The sequence below is a fragment of the Neodiprion fabricii genome, chromosome 2, assembly GCF_021155785.1.
Source record: "Neodiprion fabricii isolate iyNeoFabr1 chromosome 2, iyNeoFabr1.1, whole genome shotgun sequence".
Lineage (NCBI taxonomy): Eukaryota > Metazoa > Arthropoda > Insecta > Hymenoptera > Diprionidae > Neodiprion > Neodiprion fabricii.
In genome coordinates, this window is record NC_060240.1 from 25,241,237 (window position 1) to 25,265,908 (window position 24,672).

The 24,672-nt window shown below is 35.4% G+C and overlaps 1 protein-coding gene across 1 annotated transcript in view; it reads right to left on the reverse strand.

Annotated features, from left to right (window-relative positions):
• The window catches only part of LOC124175034 (collagen alpha-1(IX) chain), a 149,199-nt gene that overhangs the window by 69,028 nt on the left and 55,499 nt on the right, over nucleotides 1-24,672 (reverse strand). The window contains exons 3-4 of the mRNA XM_046554844.1: nucleotides 20,749-21,020; nucleotides 17,540-17,815 (exon numbers count right to left, since the gene is read on the reverse strand). Coding sequence (XP_046410800.1) covers nucleotides 17,540-17,815; nucleotides 20,749-21,020 — 548 coding nt within the window. The remainder of the gene's footprint in view (nucleotides 1-17,539; nucleotides 17,816-20,748; nucleotides 21,021-24,672) is intronic.

Consider the following 24,672-nt stretch of genomic DNA (forward strand, 5'->3'; position numbering starts at 1 on the left):
ATTAACACCACAATATACGAACGTATGCAGCAGTCAATCATCTGTCCACAATATTTCTCGTTCTTCGCGTGATTGTAAGTAGTCAACGGTTATTTAATTCACATTACTTAAGTTTCTCTGCCGTCAATTTCACGCACTTTTAAAACGTTTTTTTAACACTTCATCCAAAGTTTTTGCAACATTTCAATCCAACGTTCCTACTTTAAAATCTCTCTCACGCTAAATCGTTGATTATATTTTTTCATTTACGGATGCGTTCGGTTGTTCGCTATATCGAACGGAGTCGAGGTTGTAAAATACTTTTTTTCGGCGGTTATGAACAAAAAGGGAAAAAAAGAGAAGCGAAAAAAGGTTGACGGTAAAAAAAAAAAATTTGCGTAGTGTTCCCGTACCGTTTCAACATCACCAAGAATGAACAAAATTTCATTTCATATCCGCCCGCAGCAAGATTTTGCAATCTCGTACACTTTACAGAAGCATGGACTCGAGGATACGTTACATGCTTGTTTTATTGGTGTATGAACCATCAAAGCTTGACGTATTAGCCACTTGAATATCATACTCGAAGCGAATGTATTTTCAACCAACGATATTCATTCGTGTGTAATTAATTCTTTAGGAATCGGAAATTTTCTGAATTTAATTATACAATTTGTGTTCATGCGAACTCTCGGAAATATTTTCACAATTGTCAATTCAACGAAAGTTCGCGAACTCTTGAAAAGTTTTCACGTATTCAAGAGTAGACTGGTTATTATTAATGTTACTGATGAAAAAATCGTTGAATTTGATACACTTTTCACCGGATTAAGATTCATTATTTTTGGATAAAAATAATGATATTAAAAAAAAGAGAATAATCTGAAAAAAATAAAATAATAAAAAGTGTTTCGTTGACGGTTTAAACCTAATGTTAATCGAGTTCGGTATGCTAAAATTCTAAATCAGTGGCAGCTACCTATATTATTCTGATTGTATAATCAAGTTTACCGCGTTAGACGAAAATTGCACACGGTTATTTGCATCGAGCCAATATATTGTCTGAACCCTCGAGTAATCTATGGTACCTGGTATTACAAGGTCTTTCAAGGATTTCCATTGCAATTTATACGAGACTGAATTATATCCGCACGAATTTTCCTGTTACCTTGAAAAAAGGTCCATTGAATACTTTGTTTCAAAGGGTGTTAAGATGAAAATTGAAAAAGTTTTGAATACTTGCGATCGCTGGCATTGCTTTTGAATTATAACTGTAAAAATTAATCTGATCAGTTTTTTCTTCTTGCATATTTACGCTACGACAGTTTCTTGGAAATTGAATTTGTCGCAGAGGAAAAACGTATCCGATCACATATTTTGTAATTTGCTGTAATAATTTCATATTTTTTTCCAAATTATTATCTAAGAATACGTATTTTTAATGTAGTTAATTATTATATTTGAAACCAGCTGTAGAATTATAAACATTTTTTTTTTTGAGAAATTATCAGTCAGTGATATTTTTCCTAATGAGATTCGTATTTTTCTATTTTCAATTCAATAATTCGAAAAAAATTTGCAGTTAGAAAGATATGAGGAAAACTCTATCGGTAATCACGAATTTATCAACAAATTTAAAGATTCTTATCTTGAGATTGGAATTCGTTTTTTTTTTCGAATCGGTGTAATAATCACCGGCACATGACATCAGTTTTCACAATTTTTCATTAATTCAATCACACAGTGTATACTTCATTATTTCATTAGGAAAACGTGAAGTTACAAAGAAGAATTTCTTTACTGTCTACTTCTGAAAACCTCGATCGCTCATAATTAAATTCTCATTTGAATTATTTCTAAACATTGCCTACAGATCATTTTTTTTTTCTTCAACAAATAAAAATATCTAAACACGATTATCTACATCATATTAATGAATCTTGCCGACAAAACAAAAATCAACTGTTAAAACAATTCTTGAAAGTCTTTATCCCTCATTCAAATCACTGATTCCCTTTCTTAACTTGATCCAAGATATTATGCTTCTCAAAAAATAAATTACCGACAGGGTTGACAAGGTTTATTTTTATTTTGTTTTAAAATTACACTAGTGCGTTAGAAAAAAAAATTTCCCCTGCGTAGATCAGACATTCGTAAATAACCATAAAGTTAAATCCAATCAGACACTAACTATGCGTAAAAAATAATTTAATCCGTATGTTGAAATTCAGGTGCGCATGTGCCGTAAACGAGACGGAATAAAAAATCCGCAACAAAATAAAAGAAGAAAGAAAGAAATTTATTTCAAATATCTAAACAACTCCCAGGAATATTATATCCTCCGAACCAAGCCCCGCGAAGTTGAATAATGAGCTTAGGCATAATATCCGTGCAATCAAGTTATAATTATCCTCTGAGTTCGGGTAAACAAGACGAAACTTTTCGAACAGTGAACGCGTCACTTCAAACGCGTGTTCGACACACCGAGAGAAATAATCCAAGGCAGTTACATCCCCTGTAATACACAGGAGGATCGAAACCGTGTCGTCGGCGTGATTTCGGGAGAATGGAAATCGAAAAAAAAATTTTTAAAAATTAAAGACCACCCAGCCTTACACCTTTCGAAATGAATGTCGGATATCTTCATCGCGGTTCGTTTAAGGGCGCGCGATAGGATAGCTGCTGCCGCCTCGCGGCTAGCCGATGAACTAACGTAGACGCTTTTCTCTCCGGCCAGAAGCCCGCAGCTTTGGCGCAACCCCCGGTGCGTCTATCTAGGGGGGTGGGAAGGGGGAGGGGGGAGGGGGGGGGGGGGTGTTGGAGTGGGATCGACGGGGTGGCAGCTCCTGTATATTTTACGCAAGTGGACCTCTCGAGATTCCCGTTGATACATTTGATCTGCGCCCAACTGGAAACTTATCGAGAGTGTAATTTTTAACTGCTTATAACTCGGGCTTTACGATATTGTTCTTTTTTTTTTTTTTATTAACCCCGTCGAGAGTCGTAGCGGTAAGTATTTTTACCAGCTATTTTATATCTGTTTGTATTTTTTCTTATTTTTTTTTTTGGTTTTTTTTATTTGGATATTTAGAAAAGTTTTCGACATATTTCATGGCGGATTTTTTTTTTCTTCTTCTTAGTTTTGATAGCATGCTAACAGGTTTTCGATACTCGAGAGTATTCATTGCGGTGTAATGTAAGTTGTTATTGTTGGTGATAAATTGAATGAAGAAAATCGTGAAAATTGAAGTGACGGGCCGTTTTTTTAGAATATTACCCCAGTACACATATAATTAATGTTTTACATAGAGTGTAAGTTTTTCGAGCTGCTGATTACGAATCTGAAATCGTATTTAAAAATCCTAAGAAGCCGGATCCAATATGCCGGACGAAAAATTCTAATTCGATCAAATGCGAAGGTAAAAGTCTGTCCTGGGGATTTTGGGGTCGTTGATTACGAATCTGAAATCAGATGTTAAAATTCAGTATGGATAATCTATTCAGTGATCGCAAAAACTCGTGGATAGTGTTTTTTGGGCGTATTTGATCAAGTTTGAAATTTTCTTTCATCAAATTGGATCTAACATCTTGAATTTTCAAAATCTGATTTCAGACTCGTAATCAGCGGTGCTAAAAACCATGGAACAATGTCTTGTTACAAAAGTTGATTTCCTCGTCAATTTTATTACGAGATGATCATATGTTGAAAATTTCTTAAATTTGACTATTGGCAAGTGACAGAGATAGTGGAAATACGAAAATGACGAATGCCGAAATCGTAAAAAAAAAAAACTTTGTCAATGGCTAGTTTTAAATCACTTTCAAATGGTTCAAGATCTACCTAGTGAATTCGTTCGATTTCACTCTTCGACGATTTATTTTATTTGAAAGAATATTTTCTACGAATTTGCTCGAACCAATTTTCGTTTTTCTTTGAGAAGCCAATTCAATATTTGCATTTTATTAATCATCAACGACATGTCGATGCCAACTTGTAAAATTAAATACTTTATGACGCCAACGTATTGAAAGCAAGTGTTTCAGTGAGTTTGTCGGAAAAAGTGTTTTGAACAAAATAAGAGTGAATTTGTACAAATCCACTAGATTCGTAACGATTTTCAAGTGATTTGAAATCAATCATCGATATTCAAGAGTTTTTTACAATCAGAGTAGTATCTGTTTGTCCTCTTTGAGTATTTTCAAAGACTATCGTAACTTACAAATATAATCACCCGGTGGATACTTGAAATACAACTGTCTCGGAATAAAATTACCAAAAAGTATATATTTTTCATTAACAAGTGACCGTAAGTTTATTTATTTCTATTTTATTCACTTTTCCACGTCTACGTGATTTCTTTTGTTATCTTAGTCTCGAATATGAATACGAGAAGATTAAGTCAGAATCAACCAGCAAGGAAATTCGAAAGGCACACATTGTTTCTAATATCCAACTTGAAATTAATGTGCGCGAAATTGGAAGGCTTTTCAATTTCTTTTCAACATGTATCAGTCGATTTCTGCTGCGTCTGTTAGGCTGATAAAATATTTTTATGCCAAAAGAATTTTATGATTTCGTTTTCACCTTCACTCGAAGCGATAATTACCTCATTTTTCAGGCTGTTGATATGAACTATGAAAAGTAATTAGAATAAACTTGTGTATGCTCTGAAATATTTTGAATCAAAGCTGTTTCAATATCTGTAGATTTTGCATACAGTCCGCTTAGAAATTGCGGTTAAATTTTGGGGTGCAATGAATTTCGAAATATTTTTTTACCGCTACAACTTGGGATTTAGAAATTATCCCGAATTACATTAAAAGCAAAGGTGAAAAGAAAACAGTATCCGCATGGAATAAGTAAAAGTTTAAAAATAAGACCTTAAGTGACAAAAATGTTCGTAATTATTCTTCCATTCTCTTATTCTTTAATCAAATTATCAATCTCGCGGAATTAAGTAGGACAAATGTCTCTCGTTAAAAATTAATGAATCTTCGAGGGGAAACATTAAAATTTAAATAACTCTTGATATAATTATAATTTATCGATCAGCAAGTGGGGTTAGAATGTAATACCTTATCGCTATTCTACGACTTGGGTTTTAAGCTTCACGTATCAAGATAAAATCCAAATAACAATCACGGTCGAAATTCCTGGTGTGATTTTTTGCAAATTTCTCCATAACCGTACCATTTTTCTCACATATTATCAATTCAATTTTCATCACCCCTGCTAAGAATCCATTATTAAAATTATTAGCTTTACACTGAAATCATATTCTCTCTTTGAAAACATAAACCCAAACAGTATAAAATCGATTCGCCGCAGAAATTTTAATCAGTCAACATTTTCGTTTATTGTCACAAGAACCTCATCTAAAATCGAACCACTTTTTCATCCCCGCTAGGATCAAACCACCCCTCGATTCAATTTACTTTCTCTTCTCATGTTTATCTCCTTATTACCAATTACTCCTCTGTTGACAAAATTTCCATACTGGGTTCGTTCTATTTCACGTTCAATCACTCCACCTTTTTACCATTTAATTAACTCGATGTATCTTCATCGATGAACTCCCATTCCATTCGGCCCATAATTCACTCATTCATTCGCGTGACTATATTTAATGAACCGACGATCGGATTTCTTTTTCACATGTCTTGTGGAATGACTTTTAACGGTACAGGATTTTACGTCTTCGATCGGTATTTGCCAGCATGACGGGTAACATATTCTGTTCACTTACGTATTTGGATTTTTCCACTTTGCGTTTTTTTTTTTTATTTTTTACTCTATCCTTTTCTCCTTCTTGCCTTCTCTCTCTCTCTCTCTCTCTCTATTCACTTTTTCTATCTCTACGCTGAATACAAATTTTCACGTGCATATAAGCGATGCGGCGATAGATCCATTCAGCTTTGAAAATCAAGTCCATTTCAACGCTGCGGCATTCGCGAAAATCCGTGGCTTCGACTCCCCGGTGAATCTTGGTAAAATTTCGACGATATTCCAAATTTTTCACATCCGACGCTGACAGAGCAAATCCTCAGCTAATCTGTAGCTTAACATTTTTTTTTTTTTGCATACGAGGGTACCGAAAAAGTGGACAGTTTAATGTTTCGTTACCTTGTGTCTCTCGTCGAGATCTTTTTACACTTTCGCAGGATATGGAAATACAACGTGTATCATACATGAAAAGAAAAATAAATAAAATTGGATAACAATTGCTTTTAGTATTCATTTTTCTCGGTGTAAGAAGCAATTTCTTTACCTGGCTTCATATTCAGATTTTAGATTCGTCGCAAATATGACGAAAAATGTATCTTATGATAACCGTACGTGGGAAGATTGTACGGAAAACGAAGAGATTGGTGAAAAATAATTAAGTTTTCGAAAAAAAAAAAACAAACGAAATACCGCCGGATGAAATATTCGGAGAGTTGAAAAACAAGAGAAAACGAAATATTACAGCGAATCAAATAGGATGCTGGAGAAATCGGATGGCAAAAACTTTTATTTTCTTCATTTATTTGCGAAGAGCACATATGAACCAACTTCCGAGAGGATGTAATATTTGCAGAAGTATTCGATGGACTTTTGATGCGGAAATGTAATTCTAGTGAAAATGAGAAAAGGCGTAACGATAAAATTAATCCGGTAAACTTTGTATTCGTGTAGGAAATTAACGGTTTACACTCGGAAACATTTCCGGTTAGCGGAAAAATCTAACGAGGTACACAATATGAAAAATAATGTATAAAATTATGGTTACTTTCCAGCCCCAGCAACTGTTTAAATTCATCTGACTGGTATGAGAATAAGATATATAAACGGGGGCTAAAAGACAGATTTTAAAGACATCGAAAAATTTGCCTAAAACTAACCCTTTGCGTTTACTTATGATTGTATCTCAAATTCATCGAAATATTTGTAGTCATTCTAAATGAAACTTATGCAAAAACCATTCAAACGCAATTTGAATTAGTTAAATAAGCATCGACCTGTATAATGTAAAAATTGAAATCGTTTTTTTTTCCTGAGATTTAGGCACAAGATAAATGGAAATACAGGAATTTCATCAAAATTAACTTGATCTGAACAAAACACCGTTTAAATAATTGCGAATCAATTATTGGCAGGCTCGCGGTTCTTATCATTTTCCGATAATACGATGCATTACGATACATACTCGAATCCCACGCCCGCCGTTCCGAATTCCCCCCGTATTTTTATGTTACTGATTGTACTTTTGCGAGACGATTCATCCTTCGATTCGCTCGACGTTCCGTCCGATGATCAGACTTGTGATATTTTCTCGATATCCCCAAAGGCTATAAGTTCCGAAAGGGTTTGTCAAATCTTCGCGACACGCTCCTAAACCTGTTTTACGATTTTTTTCATCCCTCTGGCATGATCGTCCGACACGTATGATCCACAGAACGAATGTAGCTGGTTCTGCTCTCTAAGGTCGTTTAAGATATTCCTGAAACGTGATCATTTTGGGTTGTTTACTTTTGCAGCACGATTTTTACGGGTGAAAGAACATTTCGTCGCTATTTTAAATTGCGTTTCATTTATTTATTCTTACCGTTCCTTTTTGTTGCGAGACATTTAGTTGAACTCAGTGCGAGATTTCGAGGCTAGGAAGATTTGAGAAGTCGTCTGGGCTTTTTGTTGGTCAAGAACAAGTCAGAGCAAAGTCGGAAGTTTTTTTTTTTTTTTTTTTATCAGAGTCAAGGATGTTTAACTTCTGAATTATTCTGAAGAAAATTCCGAAGAGAGCATTTTGAATTTTTAACCTTTCGAATCACAGATTATTGTGCCGAGTCAACTTTTATAACAGAATAGTATTATATAGTTTTTGGTGTTTTTGAGTACGAATCTGAAATCGGATTCAAAAAACTCAAGATTGCGTATCTAATTCTAATTTATGTAAAACATGTTTATGTGTAGAGGGGTAGCATTCTCGAAAATGAATTATTCCTTCAATGTTCACGATTTTTTTCAATCAATTTGTGTCTAACAATCATAATTTACATTGTATCACAATAATTGCTCTCGAATATTAAAAAGCTATTATTGTACCATCAGAAATAGGAAAAAACTGCAAAGAAATATGTTGAAAAGTTTTCTAAATATACAAAATTGTATATCAATTAACACCGAAGCGCTTAGATTCTCACTGTTCATTTTACACTTCATTAAGATTTTTTTCTTTTTTAATTCCTGTATTTCTGCTGTTTTGAATTTCGTTCCACCCTTTTTGTGTTTTGATTTCCCTTCAACAACCCTCAAGGTTTCGAATTTATAACCATTTCCACACAGCTTTTTAAAGTTGCACGATGATAACTCTGCTACATTTTGTCTTTCATGTTTCTTTTCATTAGACTTATTATTAACGAAGTCATCTAGAGCGGTCGAGTGTTCCGCGATGAGTCTGGTAAATATGTTCATAAACCGATGCATACATGAGTGTAAGTCCGGTAAACGAAAATTCACCCGATAGAGGGCAAAACGCAGCTACGTGACATGGGAATAAATTCGCTTATCTGTCAATCGGATGAAATCTTTTCCCTCTTATATTCATAACTTTGAATTTTTTGCCCTCCAGCTGATAAGGTCCAGTATATTTACACTAAATGACATTCCTGGGTGAATTCGACTCGGAACATATTTTTAAATTATTTTTACATATATTTCAAATTTTCTTACTAAACTCTAGAAATTTCGCATTGGCAGAATTCTTCAGAATTCTCAACTGTGTTTTGCCGAATAAATAAAATAAAAATAAATGAATAAAAACTCCCCCGAAAAGTACCAAGTAACAATTCTTCACGGGAAAAAATCACTGAGTAACTTCGTCAGGTTTACGACATGTTTTCATAAAAGTTTGAACGTATCTTAAAAAAAAAAAAAATAAAAAATGAAATTTGAATCTAAGAAGACGAAGAAAAAAAGAAGCTGCATAAAACTGTTAATAACCGCGTTGAATTTTATCCATAGATGTGCTGGATTATTTTCTGGAAATATAATAGAGGCATTTTCAGAGTAGATTCGCCTCTATTTACGCAATTCAAGATACACCGTACAATTAGTCCTAAACACTGAATCAAGTAGCGATCGGTAAAATGTATTTCCCAATGCCAAAAACAGGCGAATATCGGTGAAACGTACTTTAAATTGAACGAAATCAAGTGGATTAATTCTTCGTAAATTTCCCACGTAAGATTTTGACGGATTAATCCGTTTTCTGTGAAACTTGCCGCTCAACGCCGAGATATAGGCAACCGCAGCAACATTTCCAACATGTAGGAATAGAAAATGAAGCTGTGGTTGCCTATTTACCGGCGTTGAGCAGCGGGTTTCACGTCACGTTTAATTATCACGTCATTCATATTTCACGATCGATTTTCTACGGCTTTCTTTGGCAAAAGGTTATACACGCGGTTGTTTATATATATATATATATATATACATATATATATATATATATATATATACATATATATATATATATATATATATATATATATATATGAGAACAAGGGTCGAAGATTCGCGGATCTCAGAGCGATAGCCACAAAGACGCGACTGTTTAGATGGGCATCTTTTGATTGCAGGGATTTATTTAACCGGCGATCTGATAACCGACATCGAGCGCCCGGAGCCAAAGCTTTTCGAGCTTTTTGAGCGGTTCTCTCTCTCTCCCTCTCTCTCTCTCTCTTCGTCCCGAAGAGTCTTCCCTGGAACTCGGGGAGGCGATAGGAGGGAATCCAATTTTTTCAAATTGTTTCGAGATCAGAGTTGCGCGCATGGGATCCACGGCTATAGCTTTGCCCCTTTCCTCTTCGTCTCGCTTTCTTTCTCGTAAACTCTTTATGCGATTCGAGGTTCTCCCGCGAAATAACGTACGTCTCTAGCCATGAAATTACAGCTTTAAAGCCTGCAGCAGAAGCGGGGATTGGGACTTTCACTATGATTGTATTGTCATGGGGTTTCGGCTAGTTTTATGCACCGATGTCACCGATCGTCGGCACTCGACACGAATGAGTTGCGTTACTGAGAAGGTGTTTTTGGAATCGCCATTCGGATTGCGGTGTAAAAGCTTACCATGGTTATAAAGTTCGCATATTATTTTGGGACGGCTTATCGACTGGATAAAAATCATTCTCAACTTGACCGAAGTCATTCGTTGGGAAAGAAACCTGAATCGTTCTCAAATTTACTGAACTTGTGACTTAAATGCCAAACTTTGCGCAAGATTTAAGATGGCTAGTTTGCTATAAATCGATTATATTAATTTCATCACGAGATAGTCGTAAATTTGGTATTCGTCAAATTTTTATACTCGCAAACTATGAAGATCTCTTTAGGATACTCGGAAAAAAAAAATACTCGAATTATAAACAAAAGCCGAAAATATATCGGTGCATCATTTCAAATGCTCCAAAATTGTTGAAAACCTTGTAGAATTGTTCGATTTATACAGAGTTCGCGAAAATTGTTTCCATTATTCGGAATAAAAATGTTATAACAATACAGCCATGATATAAAAGTATACATTATGTTTTTTACAGGGTGATTGATTGAATAACTTATTCAAATTGTTGTTAAGATTTGTTCACTTTATTTTTCACAATTTTGAACTCGAGAGATCAATTTTTTAAAAGATTCTCAACTTTTCCAACGATTTCAAGCTCAAGCGAATGCTAATTTCCGAACTTCAACGTGCGCAATGTTTTATTATTCTTCGATATTTATTGTTTAGGGAATCATTAAACTCCAAACTTTGATTTCCAATGATTTCCTTAAATAAACTTCAGGTTATAAAATATTTTTTCGTAAAAATTTTCATTTCGTAAGAGTTCGTGAAGCTTGAAACTTAAGGGGTTCGTCTAGTGTAAAGGTTGTTTATAAAGATTTTCGGAGTATCTTTTTAAGACAAACCATTGAAATAAAAGCATCATAATTTTGAAATTATGTTCATTGACATTTAAACAAACGTTGTATATTTTTGGCAAACAAAATATTGAATGTAACCTAACGTATGCTGCCCGATAGGACCGTATGTGAAAAAAAAGTGTAGACATTCTCAAATTTTTACAGCATCGTTATTAAACCTATACCTATCACGTAAATTAGGATAATCATAATTGCTTTGGTAGTTTGTATTTTACTAAATATTTTTGAGAAAATTGCATTTACTCAGCTCGTGAAAATCATGATAAATTTTATTTCAATGGTTTGCACGCAAAAAAAATTCTCGAAAAACTTTAAAAAAAAAAAAAAAAAAAACAGCCTTCACACCAGACGACCCACTTAATATTTATCAGAGTCCCCACACCCGCAGGTGCAAAGAAATGAATTTACAATCGTCGAAACTATATTCTCACGTATTTTACGACACGAAACAAAATAAAATGCGCGCATTAGCATAAATTATTTCACATAATCAGTGACGAGGTATTCAAGCAAGGCGGTTCGTAATCGTTCGTTCGACGCAAGGATTTAAATGAGATGAAAAAAGGAAAAGGAACAAAACGAAAAACTAACGGAAGGAAAAAAAAATTCAAACCACGTCGATACGCATAGATTGTATATTGCAATGCCGCGATGCGGCCTCAGCGGCAGGTGCAGCAGTATTTCCATGCTTCATACAGGTCTGTTTGGTACGGTGGGATGTTCGGTCGGTCGCGTCTTCCTATGAAAGCCCATAAAACAGTGGGACAGTGGAATGGGAAATAAATAGAAACGGTAGGTAACGTTGGAAAGTGGTGCCGCAGAGAGGAGAGGATGGGGAGGGAAAGAGGAACGATTTAGAGGGGTTTAATTTTCCAAAAAGCTGGATTTGCGGCCCACCAAGTTGGTGCCGCCCTCGATTTATCGACGAGGGATGTATCAGACCGCTCCTGTATGCCGAAACCTCACCAAATCCGAGATTGTTTAGCGGGTTCAAGTTCGGAATGTCGACGCAACAATGTTTTTTTTTTTTCAAGCTTAAGAATTCAATTTCACAAGTTACGATTATTCCGAACTTAGTAAACGGTAAATTACACATCGAATTATGTAAAACATAATCGTACTATTGTGATTGTCATTTTGCAATGCCTCATCTGCTGGGAAAATTCAAACTGATGCAAACAGGCTGGCAACTGATCGTTGACCGTATTTTTTCGCGTATCGGAAATAGGAGAAGAGACAGAGAGGGAGAGAGAGACGAGATTGGGTGTAGAAGGTTCGGTAGATCTACAATGAAAGAAATTTTTAGTTCCGGTTAACGCTCAGTCTTTGACTATTTTCATTTTTTACCACAATCATGAGAATCGAAAGACATGAAAATATGAACGTGTTTGTTCTTTCGCTTTTTTACTTGGTTTTTTTATGAATTCAACCGACGCAAGCCTGTCAGATTTTTCGTTACGATTGGCCATATAGATACAGGAATTCCCGTAGGAGTAGTAACACCAAAAGTGGATGAAGCCTACTAGGTGGATAGATACGCTTTGTAAAAGTCAGCATCGTCGTTGGGTGCAAAAAAGAAAAGGGACTCGGAAATTTCGACGCAAGCGATTAAACCTGATTGGTACATAAAAAAAGGGGGAAATGTTGAAACTGGGGATTTGTCTTTTGTCTAAACAATTCTTCTCCGTGACAGAGGGACACGAAACTTTTTCCCCTTGACTACGATTCCCAGCTGTTCATTATTTTTAAGGTAGCTGCTTGGCCGAAAGTCGATATTCGATTGTATCGATTTCATATCGAAATGGTGGAACGTGAAATATTTATCGAATTATTATATTTGCAAGGAACAAAGAATATAATATAAAAATTACAAGAGTAAAGAATACTACAATTATAAACAAAAGCTCAGTATATAGATTAGACTGGGCCAAAAAAATAGAAGAATTTTTTTTTTTTAATGGTACTGTAAAAACATTGTTCATGACGACAGATAAAAATTATCCTAAAAGTTTGAGCCCTTATTGAAATTACTTTTGAATACAATTTCACTGTCGAATAACTTTTAAAGGAGTGAATTTCATGAAAAATGTTAAGAGACCTTTTTTGTAGAGCATCAAATTTCCCACAAAAATAATGGTTTGATCTATGAAAATATTGATTTTTCTGGTAATTACAAAAATCAAGAATTCAAACAAAAATTTGAAAAAACAAATCAATGTTTAAGGCACGGTTACAAGGAAACGGCTCGATCTACGTCAATTTAGTGAGAGAGCTTTTTTGTAGGAAATTTAATTTCCTTCTAAAATATGGATTGATAAATTTTTTCAGATTGATAATTGACGGATTTTGGCTTAAAAAATCAATAGCTGTAACAGTACACCCCTTAATATTAATATTAAGGGCTCAAACTTTCAGGATAATTTTTATCTGTCGTCGTGAACAATGTTTTTACGGTACCATTAAAAAAAAAATTCTTCGTTTTTTTTGGCCAAGTCTAATACAGATACTTTTATTAATTCCGTTAAATTTTATTCTGGGATTGCTCATTTTCATTAAGTAATTAACTTTACAACATTGTACCGATATTGATTGTAATCAAGAAATGACAATTGAACTGACTACTGGAGAAAACTAAAATATGTTTCACTAAATTTTTTGAAAAAAATCTTCCGAAAAAGATACAAGAAACAAATTGACTAGATTCATAACTATTTTATAGCGATTTGAAATAAAGCGTCGAAATCTAATTGCAAGCTTTTCTTCATACCTATAGTACTTTGTATTTTTGCACTTTCAAAGAATTCTTGACAGCTACAAGAATGTAATAATTTGATAATATTGAATGTTTGACTATCTCGTAATGAAAAAAAAAAAAATGATAAAAAGTTTTGTGGAGAGCGGGGCGGTTTAGTAACACTAAATCATTTTCTGCTATTTAATCCTTCTTTTGCACTCCTGTATCCTGTATTCCTTCGCTATCCGCTCCCCGATCTCTATTGCCTGGGGAAATGCAGCGTCCCGTTTCGTTCTCGAGGGTTTCTGTACATCCACTATTATTCGAACTTTATACATTTCCCTGAGCAGACTTAACGGTCAATTTATCATCTCAAATTCCGCACTGCCTGGCGGTTCCACTCGATTCCCAAAAACAATCATTACTTTCTGATTATCCAATCGTGATTATTAATTAATATATCCATGTATCAAAACATGACCAATTACTTTTCTTTCACGCATCCCAAGCAAAAATAATTTCAGTTACATATCAGGCGTTTGTATTCGGTATTTTGATATGACAGTTCGTTATTTCTCACCTCAGAACGAAATGATCTGTCTTCAATTTCTCATGTCCTTTAATGTCTCAGTTTTTATTCACAACTATCTAAACAGCCAAAAATGATTTCAATGGTTGTTAGAATAATTCTATGCCGCAGAAATCGATGGAAATATATGAAATTCTATAACGAATTAGGATTCTGTCGGTCCAGACAAATACGGTTTCGATTTCGGTCGTGATATATAATGCAAAAATCTTTTTGCTTCGTGGTGAGAATTATTTGAATCTTCAATTATTATTTATTACCAAATTACGTGTCTTTCGAATCATTGTCCATAAATAGACATTTGCAATAGCAAAAACGATTCTCAAATCTTCTAAAAATCATGTGCGATTCTTTAAGCTTCATTTCCAAATTTCAGCACATGTCATATCGTGTCGTAAACATTTTGTAACGCAACTTTCCGGCCAAACTTTTCCAAAACCGGAAAGTACAAGAGTAAATTCTGTATCCTGGTAAATATTCCAGTGAATGCGTAAATCTATACGCATGAATCTAATTTAATAATGGTAGTAAAGATTACGATCCACGTCACTGGGTGATGAAAAAAAAAAAGAGCGGGCAAATAACAGATACAAATTCGAAGTATAATTATCTGTCGCACCTTCACTTGGTGTAAAAACACTATATAATTCCCTTACAGGTGAAGTTGGTGAAAAAATTACCGGCATTGAAAGACGAGGTCAAAAGTGCGGGTTTCGAGAGATCGAATTCTGAGAGATGTAGAGTCATCGTTTCTTTTCGAATATAAAGAGAGATAGAGAGAGAGAGAGTGAGAAAGAGAGGAGAAATAATGAATCAATTTAAAAGAGAATTAACCCGATAATTGGAAAGGTTCTCCGGTGATAAAATGCATATGCATTCGAGGGAGGAAAGCCGGCCGAACACTTAACAGCCTGTTCTTATTATACCTACGGGACATGATGAGAATTTAACGAGAGAAGGAACTTTCCTCGAGAATTCAGGGTAATATGAGCAGGTTTGACGGTGCAGTGTCACTGTCGATTCTCAACTACGAAGCTTCAGCCTGAGGGTGAAATTACTAAAATTAGAACCAGACGATGGGATTTTCTTCGTTTTGACCGGCTCCCCGATCTCTCGTTGACATATTTCAAATCAACAAGTAACCGAGAACGATAACGAAGTGAATTGGTGATTTGTTAGTTTACTGGAATTGAACTGATTGCGAAAGAAGTCCCCGGTGAAGCGATTGTTATTGGATTAGGCTGGATGAAAGTGAAAATATTCCCACGCCGGAGGAAGTTTCCTAAATTAAGAACGGCGGAAATCGAGAGAGCCGATTGAATGCTCACGTGAAAGTTGAAAACTAGGAAACCGAGAAGTCCGAAGGACGCGTGCGAGTGCTCGAAGAGAAGAAGGTGAAGTTGACGACCACTGGCTAGATTACGCTGCTAGAAAAGTAGGTGGAAAAAATTCCATTCCAAAGAAAATTACAATATCTAAGAATTCCAGCGGCAATCGCGGACCTCCGGTGAAAAAAACACTAATTTTATGCAACGAAGTAATCTGCTTTGGGGCGATGCGATGGCGCTGCTACGCCGTATCAAATTTCACCTGATTGCATTGGGCAGACCGCGACTTTATTCGTTACGGTAATCACTTTGACTCTAATGTACCTGGACAACAAACGCAGGTTGAACAAGTTGTTTCGCAAGGAATCGATTTTTTAGGGAATTCTTTTACGAGGTAGACGTACGTCTAGAATATCTCTCTGAAAGTGAAGAATTACATAATTGTAATTACATAATTGGAACTGTATTTTTCGATTGCGCTAAAAAATGAAAATAGTTAAGAACAGAGCGGTAACCGGAACTAAAAATTTCTCTCGGTGCAGTCCAGGAAGAAGGAGAAAAATTTATACAAACCGGCTCTTGGCATTATTTCTTGACTCATTTTTATAAATAAAAAAGCAAATTGACTGAAAAAATGTAACGTGCAAAACGTGGAATAAAATATCGTAGAAAAATACGATGTTACTTTGAGCCCTCTATTTCTCATTAATAAATCGATCTTCCGGTGAAATTGCCTAATAAATACAACGTAAAGAAGGAGAAAATTACTAATAATTAACAAACCGTCCATTCTTTGAGCATCTCAACGTGCAACGCGTTATAAAATTGCGTATCATCTTCCAGCGTAAAAAACAACCCGACACGCGGATATCGTACGAAAATCTGCGGTATAATTAAATATATTTTTTTCTCTTTATTCGTCAGTTTTTTTCCTCCCCTGACAAACAAATTTAAATGCTGATAGGTCGGATCATCGTATCGCCATAACGCGACTACCTTTTTGTGCAATACGGTTTCCGTTTGGGTCTCGCAATTTCGAAGGCAAATTGATTATCGATTAGGAATAAATTTACAAACTGTCTTCCCATTTGTTTCCCTTATTTTTGCAATTTGTTTCTCGCCTTTCCCACAGTTCCACTTGTTCCACTTCTCCGCGGAATCCGCGTACACACAAACGCGTATATTTCCGCCCATCCGAAGCCTTTTATAAACTTGGAATAAAACCGGGGCTCGTTGTTCCACATCCTCCATCCCCTTTCTCGAACTTCAAATTAACTTCCGGTTGTTAGACGAAAGTCTCCTCAATCGTCAATAAACGGTCAAACCGTCTCTGACCCGACGGAACGCTGTACGTATGATTTATAAGATGCCGGGGCAAAGGGCCTGTTTTATTAAAACCCATGGCATATTTATTACTGACAAGCGTTAACTTTTATGTAACGCATTCTTTCAAGCGACGGTTTATCGCCGTAGTTTCAATTTCATCGAATATTTTAAGACCCGCCATCTTCCTTGCTAGTTTCAAGTACACCGATCCTTGCACTTTTTTACACAACACACGCGTTTTTCCCCCTTAGGCGTTTCATTCTCATTCCTGCAGGCAATTCTTCGCTTTTTCACCTGCCTCTATCAAAGTTTGAGACGATATTGAAACGTAAGTTAACTGTTTATTTCATTATCTACTATTTTCTAGCATACCTGCACTCTGCATCAAATGACTGGCTCGCGTGTTAAAAATTAAACTTTATTCAATATTGTTATCAGCGAGACTCGTCGAATGGTGATAATACTTGACTAAATTAACGAATCGGCGAAATGTTATCGTTAGGTGCTAGATTTAAACCAAAAGAAGAAAGTCAGTCTTTGAGTCACACGTGCGGATTAAAGAACTGATTTCCTTCTTTGATTAATGATAGTTTTCGATGGATAAAAAGCCAGTTGATACTCACGTAAAAGTTTCCTTTAATGTTGGGACCAGCCTGTGCTATGTACAGCTTACTAGCGGTGTCGAAGATGAGCTCCGACGGAATTCTGGTTACCTTCTGCTTCCCGAATTCGTGACAATTTACATAGAGCGTGACGTCGGTGGTCGTGACTCTGAAGACAATTTCAGTCCATTTATTGACCAGACGTTGAACCGTGAAGGTCGCTATCTCGTCGGACAGAGAATGCTGGTCTGAGTTGGTGTAGAGGAGCGTTACGTTCTGATTGGTTCCGGGGCCGTCCTGGGAAAAGAGAGAAATGAAAATGAAAATCAATTCAGCTTTCAGTCATTCCCAGTTTTAATACACAAAACGTAGCTCGGCAGTTTCGGTTTCGATTTGATTTTCGAATAGGGGCAGTTCGTCACGTTCTGAGAATCTTGAATCAATTTCGTCGTTTTCAATCAGAAGCTTACGCGACATATTTAGTGGCTATCGATTCGAAGTATGAGACTTTTTGTTGCACGGTAAATCTGTAAAAAGAATCAACTAAACTATTTACATTCGAATTTGGAGTTGGAATAGAATTTAGTCCAAGTATGCGTATTATAGTCATGGAAATGAAGTAGCTTAAGGGAATAATCCGTTTTGAAATACTCAGCGAAGGGCAATATGCTCGTAATTAATTACAACAAAGCACGATGATAATTATGTACGGCGTAAAGTTCATCCAGTTTAACTAATTTTGTAGTATATTACGTCTGCATTATAACAATTACGTAGACGGAAACTCGTTGGAGCGCTAAATTTAATTACAAATTAGCATTCCGTTGGCTCGTAGATCTGTGTGCGAAATTAGATATGTACCCGTATTATGTGCGCTTCCTACATACTTGATCAAGTGTCACTAACCGCGCATATCTCGGCTCGGTGAACCCACGTCTACGTCTGTAAGCCTGCCCGATATTTAAGTACACAAGTAAATAAATACATCCGACATTTCGCGTCTTACTCATCACTCTGAGAAAATATCAATAGAAAGTGTTCTTCCTCTTAGGCAACATATGTATGAATGTATGTAAGGAATGTTTACAATTTGGAATCTTACGCTTCTGATGGGAAGCCCGTAAGACAGTCAAAGACCGTCTAATAATTGAAATGCGGATATGCATTATCATTAATTACGAGAAAATTTATTGTTGAAGGTATATATTATATGATTTATACCTTCAAATCTGAGAAAATTGTCGTTTGTTACGGTAAATGGAAAAATTCAGTAAAACAGGTATCGTTAAAAAATTGTTTGAATATTGTTGGAATTACGAAAAACGAGGTACGTGTAATCATTTTACGATATTGTCGGTTTACTCTACTTTTTCAGTTAAAGAAGGCTTTAACGTCAATTTGTTGTTTCACGAGCATTAAATTTTCGCAACAGTTGCAAGTAAATATAGTATAACAGTAATCGTAATGAGAAAGAATAGTAACGGATACTAGACTTTCGGGTAACAGCTAGAAAACTAATTTTCATTTTGTACCTGGAACTACATTTTTCGATTGTGTTAAAAAATAAAAACAGTTGATGACTGAGCGGTAACCGGTACTAAAAATTTTTCTCAGAGCATTTACAGATTTAATAACTGATTCATTCACAGATTTTTGCACTATTCAAAAATATGATCTTCAATTTAACGGTGATTAAGTTTCACACGGTTGTCACTTTTTTTTTCCCTTGTTTAAAACAGCTCTGTATCCTAATCGAATGGAACACGTCGGTAAAACTCTGAACTTTTTTTTTTTTGGAAATTGAATTCAAGCCATCGGTAAAGTTTCACGAAACAAGTATTTTCCTGTTTGTTTGGATTGATCGTATTCTCCAAGTTCTTGGATATTGGTTTACACAAAATCGGAAGTTCATGTTTTTTAAAAAGCTCTGGTTGTCTTATTTTTGCTCCTAGGGATTTGTAATTATTTCACCGATATCTTACCGTCTTGGACAACAAAAGTTGGCATTCAATTTTCAATCTGATGACAAATTAAGAATTTCTGCTACTCGTTTGAAACTATCAATAGTCAGATATATTTTCAGTCAATTCAGAAAGATTAAATTTTGAAGACGATTTCAATATCAAATTCTGATATTTGTATGGTTTTTTTTTTTTTTTTTTATTCCAACTTTCTTTAGCAAATAAGTAACACAATTTTATAGTTAATAATGTAATAGCGGATTGCGATTTGCACCTATCCGTAAATACGGATTCCTATTCTTTGTTTAACAAGGATGGAATTATCTCGAATTTTGATAAGAAAAATTGTAAGAATGACAATAATTTTGAACGTTGTTCGCATCAATATCTCAGGAAGCCGTGCATCATATCGTCGATTTCTTTATCGTTCCGGAAAAATTGAGTAATTAAGAAAATCATGCTCACGTGACGAAACCTGCATACGATTTGCCTCTTGCTTCAAAGTTTACAAAATTTTCTGTTCTGGATTATTCAGAAACATTTCTAGACCCAGAATTTGAGCTATTAAGCATACGAGTACATGCAATTAAATAAATGGAAACGGAATCGCGGGAGCTTTGAAGTAATAGTTTTGAATTTCATTAATTTCCTTACTTCACCCCATTGTACCCTCAGGAAAGCATCTCGACCTCGTCTTAGACCCACTTAAAATAAACATATATGAGCAACGAAATGGAAGCCCGTAAATATCTTGGACCCGAAATGTCTACGTCTGTTTGTAAATAATTACCTGAGTCTACACCAGGAGTAATTGAATATCTACGTATCATCGATTAATTTCCCAAAATTTCGTACTCCGTTAACCCAACCAATTAACGTTGTTTGATTATGGCACGTACCAATTTGAATAAAATTTGAAATATAGCGATGTAGCGGATTGTTTGTCGTTTCACATTATTTAACGACGGAAGATTAGCTTCTACCTTAACGAACATTTTGCTATTTTCAGTTAAAAAATTGACTCACTTATACTTCAGCGAGATAAATTTCATTTCTTACCTAGAACTATATTTTTCGATCGTGGTAAAAAACTGAAAATATTTAAGGACTGAGCGGTAACCGGGACTAAAAATGTCTCTCAGTGTTCGTTAATGTTCGGACAAAATTGACTGCAACATCATTGTTTCTGAGAAAAAATTACAATAACAACGGTGTGGCAAGCGATGAATTCACCGCTAATGATAATTTGATAATACTGAGGGTACTTACCGAAATTTTGATACCCAGCTGGATGACGGTGTCTAAAGGATTAAGTACGGCGAAGAGATAACTGGGTCCACTACGCTGGAGGGTTTTGAAAGAGGCGACGAGCGTAAATTCCTTGGGTAATTTGTCCGGCAAATGAAGTCTGTGGGGTCTCTTGATGTCCGATCCGGGTAAAAGTTTGTAGGCCAGAAGCTTGTCCAACCCGGAAGTAAATTGTATGAATTTTCCTTCTGGGAACGCTTTCATCACTGACCGCAACAATTCCCATGACATCGCTGTAACATGAATCGGTAAAACGATTGTTAGAACTATCGTACAATTTATCGGTACAGTGCCGATAATGTGTCGGATACTCGTATAAGCGAGAATTCGAATTTTTTCTCTTTATTCTCACGTTGACGAGTAATGTGAGAATTTTGCTGACTCAAACCTAGTCAAAGTGAAAGGAAGTCAAAATAAATTAAGGGAATTATTCAAACGTACAGTGTGAATTATTTGGAAAAAATTACAATAGAGCGATTTCTTTGACGTTGTTGATTACGGGACTTTTACTGTTGAAATTCACTTTCCGACATTTTTTTTCTTATCCTTAACTTAATCAACTCGTGTGTCACTTTTTACAACTTTTTTTACAATTAGTCTGCTGTTTTACGCGTTTTTCAACTGACTGTACATCCCTTACGTCCTCGAGACACGCTCCTATGCTTTTACTACATCGCATGGTGATTTTTCAATATTTTCAACAAAGTTCATTTACCAAATTCGTCGGGCTAATTCCTTGTCGAAATACTGGAAATAAATATTATCGCTTACAAGAATCTCGAGAGAGAATCAGTGTCAAGTTTTCAGTAAATATCAAACAAAGTGATTCAATTACGAACGACAGGACTTTGAAAATGTGACCCTGATGTTTGATTCTACAGCGACGGAGTCACGCTTGTAAGCCGAGACGACTCTCTCAATTACTCAGCTATTAATAAAAATTAAAAAAACTGTTAATCACGTCGCTAGCAGGCCCAATTAAAATGCTACATAATTGTTTTTTGAACTATGCAAACCACTTTATCAATTAATAATTGTCAATTCTATTAATGTTGTTCGATCTAATATTTCAGTTCAGAGAATCAATAGCTGTGATATATGATTGTTGAAAGATTTGAAATGAAAAAAAAAAAATACAAAACATTTTTGTCGATCCGTGGCCAAAGAAGAATTATGTATTCTTTAGAAACAAAACTTGACTCAATGATCTGTCTATGGTCCTTTGATGTAAAAAAATTCGAGTTAATAATGCTGACTTTGACTATGAACGAGCGAAAAAAGCAGTGCGGATTTCTTCCCGCGGACGATATAGTCGGAAATGCAACAAGTTCCAGGTTCGCAACGCAGATGGCAGCTAGTGACGTTAAACTGGAACCCAAGGGGCAGCGAATTCGAACTACACGGAAGGTTGAATCCTGAAAAATTGTTGATTTTGGGACTCAGGAAAAAATATGAAAACATAATTAACTCGGTTAAAAAAACAGTGCAGTCTAATTTTTCTCACTTGGATGTTTGATTCGTAGCCCAGCACACAGCGCACATTAAATGTCATCACTTTGGTATCAGCGTAAAAACAAATTTCAGGCAATCGCGATGTAAATGAATTGATTTTTGTTACTCAACGCGTTTTACAATTCAAGTGTCTAAAACAGTTTGCACACCTTTCAGAGGCTGGCTACACAGTTCATTTTACATCATTCGTACAACCGAGACGAATATTTTCCAACAGTTCGTAGTTTTTTCTTTTTTATTTCTGATTAGTTTATTCATCTGACGTAGTAAAATTCAATTTATCCTACCAAATGTAAGATAGTATTAAATTCATTTCAAGCCACCATAGAGTCAAGTTAATATTTGAACCTGGTTATGGACATTTCGATAAATTTGCCGTACCTTATTTCCCATCGTAATTGTAAAATTGAAAACTCTTCTCGCAGAAATTTTTTTCCGAAAGTCTATTCCATCATTTTCAGAAACGCCGTTCCGCGTGGGTTCGAATAACACGATGATTCCATTTAGGTAAACGATAATCAATCAATGCTGTTTGATGTGAATCATAACTGCGAAAGTTGGGTTATTAGTACAGGCCGGGCGGGATACTCGAGTACACAAATTCCGAAATGGGGTAAACGTGTTCGAGTACATTTGAAATGTTCACGGCAGGGTTTGAGTTCGTTTACTTTCGTTCATTCTGTTTGGCCAACGGGTTTATACACCTCTCTACACGTGCTGCTCGCCCTATTCCTCTGGGTTAGGTTCACGCCTAACTTCTTAACTTTGATGCCACTTTTACGCCCGTTTTGTTAATTAAGGAAATCCGCGCCAGAACAAGCACCAGGCTTCTTTTCAACTCGGAAAATTAGGTTTCTTTAACCGGAACGATGAAGTCATCATTGTAATTAAATAATAACAGTACAAGTCGGAACTGAAATTGTTGTAAAAAATTGTTTTACCGAGGTTTGAATTTTTTTCGATCAATAACGCGAAGCATTTATTTACCGGATTGCATCTAACATTAGTTGCTGAACCGCACGTTGAATTGAAATTGCATTTCTCAATACTATCCCTATTTTTTTTTTTTTTTAATCGAATCCAGTACATTGCGATATTTAAAAAAAATAAGTAACGCGACTAATCAAGTTAAGTTTAATTAGATAGCACACAACTAACGCGGTAATCGAGTCAAGTTCAATCACTCGTCTCATAAATCATCTGTGATTAGGGTGAGTTTGATCACGCTTCGACAAAGTGTCTAAAAGTCATGAATAGTCGAGTGAAATTTAATTTTATAATTAATGATGGTAATTGAATGATAAAGTAATCGATGATTGTGACTTATTATCAAGCAGTTAAATATTAGCAACTTATAAAGTAACGATAAGGTATGATTTGTAAATTGTTGTTGTAATTATCGATAAACTTAATGAATATAATTATTGTTGAACCTTTCTTTTGTCGAAAAATTACTTCTTTATTCTACTACGAAAAAACTATCAGTTCAATGTACCAGAGTGTTAATAAAAAATATCGGTAATAAAACTCGTAAGTTATTGGTACAAAAACAAGTGACCTGTTATATTGCCGATGTATAATTAAATTAATTTGATTAGATATATATTACCGTATAAACGTCTGAATAAATTTACTTTTTCCTTGTGTAACAAAATTCATATCGACTAAACATTGCCAAGGTTAATTGAGTGACTATTTGAATATTTGTCGGTACAAAAATAATCATTGCGTGGAGGAAAATTGATTAACAATCGACCGAAAATCATGCAATTAGTGGTAGAATTTTACAAAAATTTATAATCAGAGAGAAAAATGAATTCTTTCGTGGCTTTTGTCCACGCTTTACGAAATTGATGAACCTGAGTACCGATAAAACTTGTATCTCAATGAAATTATTGTATCAAATAATAAGACATTGAAAATTAAAATCTGATACTTTTTTCATACATAGCATCGATTGTAAGTAAAAGCGAGTGAAATATTGTACAACGTACGTGTATGTAAGGGTGTTGTACAAGTACGCAAAAGCTCTTGACGCCGATAAGAAAAACTTTCGGTCGTTTGCCGGGTCACGTGTAGTCAGTTTTCGCAGAACGCGTACGAGTCAGGGGTTTACTGTTGATTAACTCAGGGCTGTTAAATCCCCTCGAGATGTTGTTCCGGTTCAAAGTTTAATATCTCTCTCCAGAGGAGGAGGAGGAGGAGGAGGAGGAGGAGGAGGAGGAGGAGGAGGAGGAGGAGGAGGAGGAGGAGGAAGAGGCGGAAAGCAGCACCGAAGCGCTCATTGCAGCCTGCGGGTTGCGGGCAAAAGAACCGAATGTTTATCATTCCTTCTGGTTTTCAGATTTTTATACACTGTAAACAGAAAGGCAG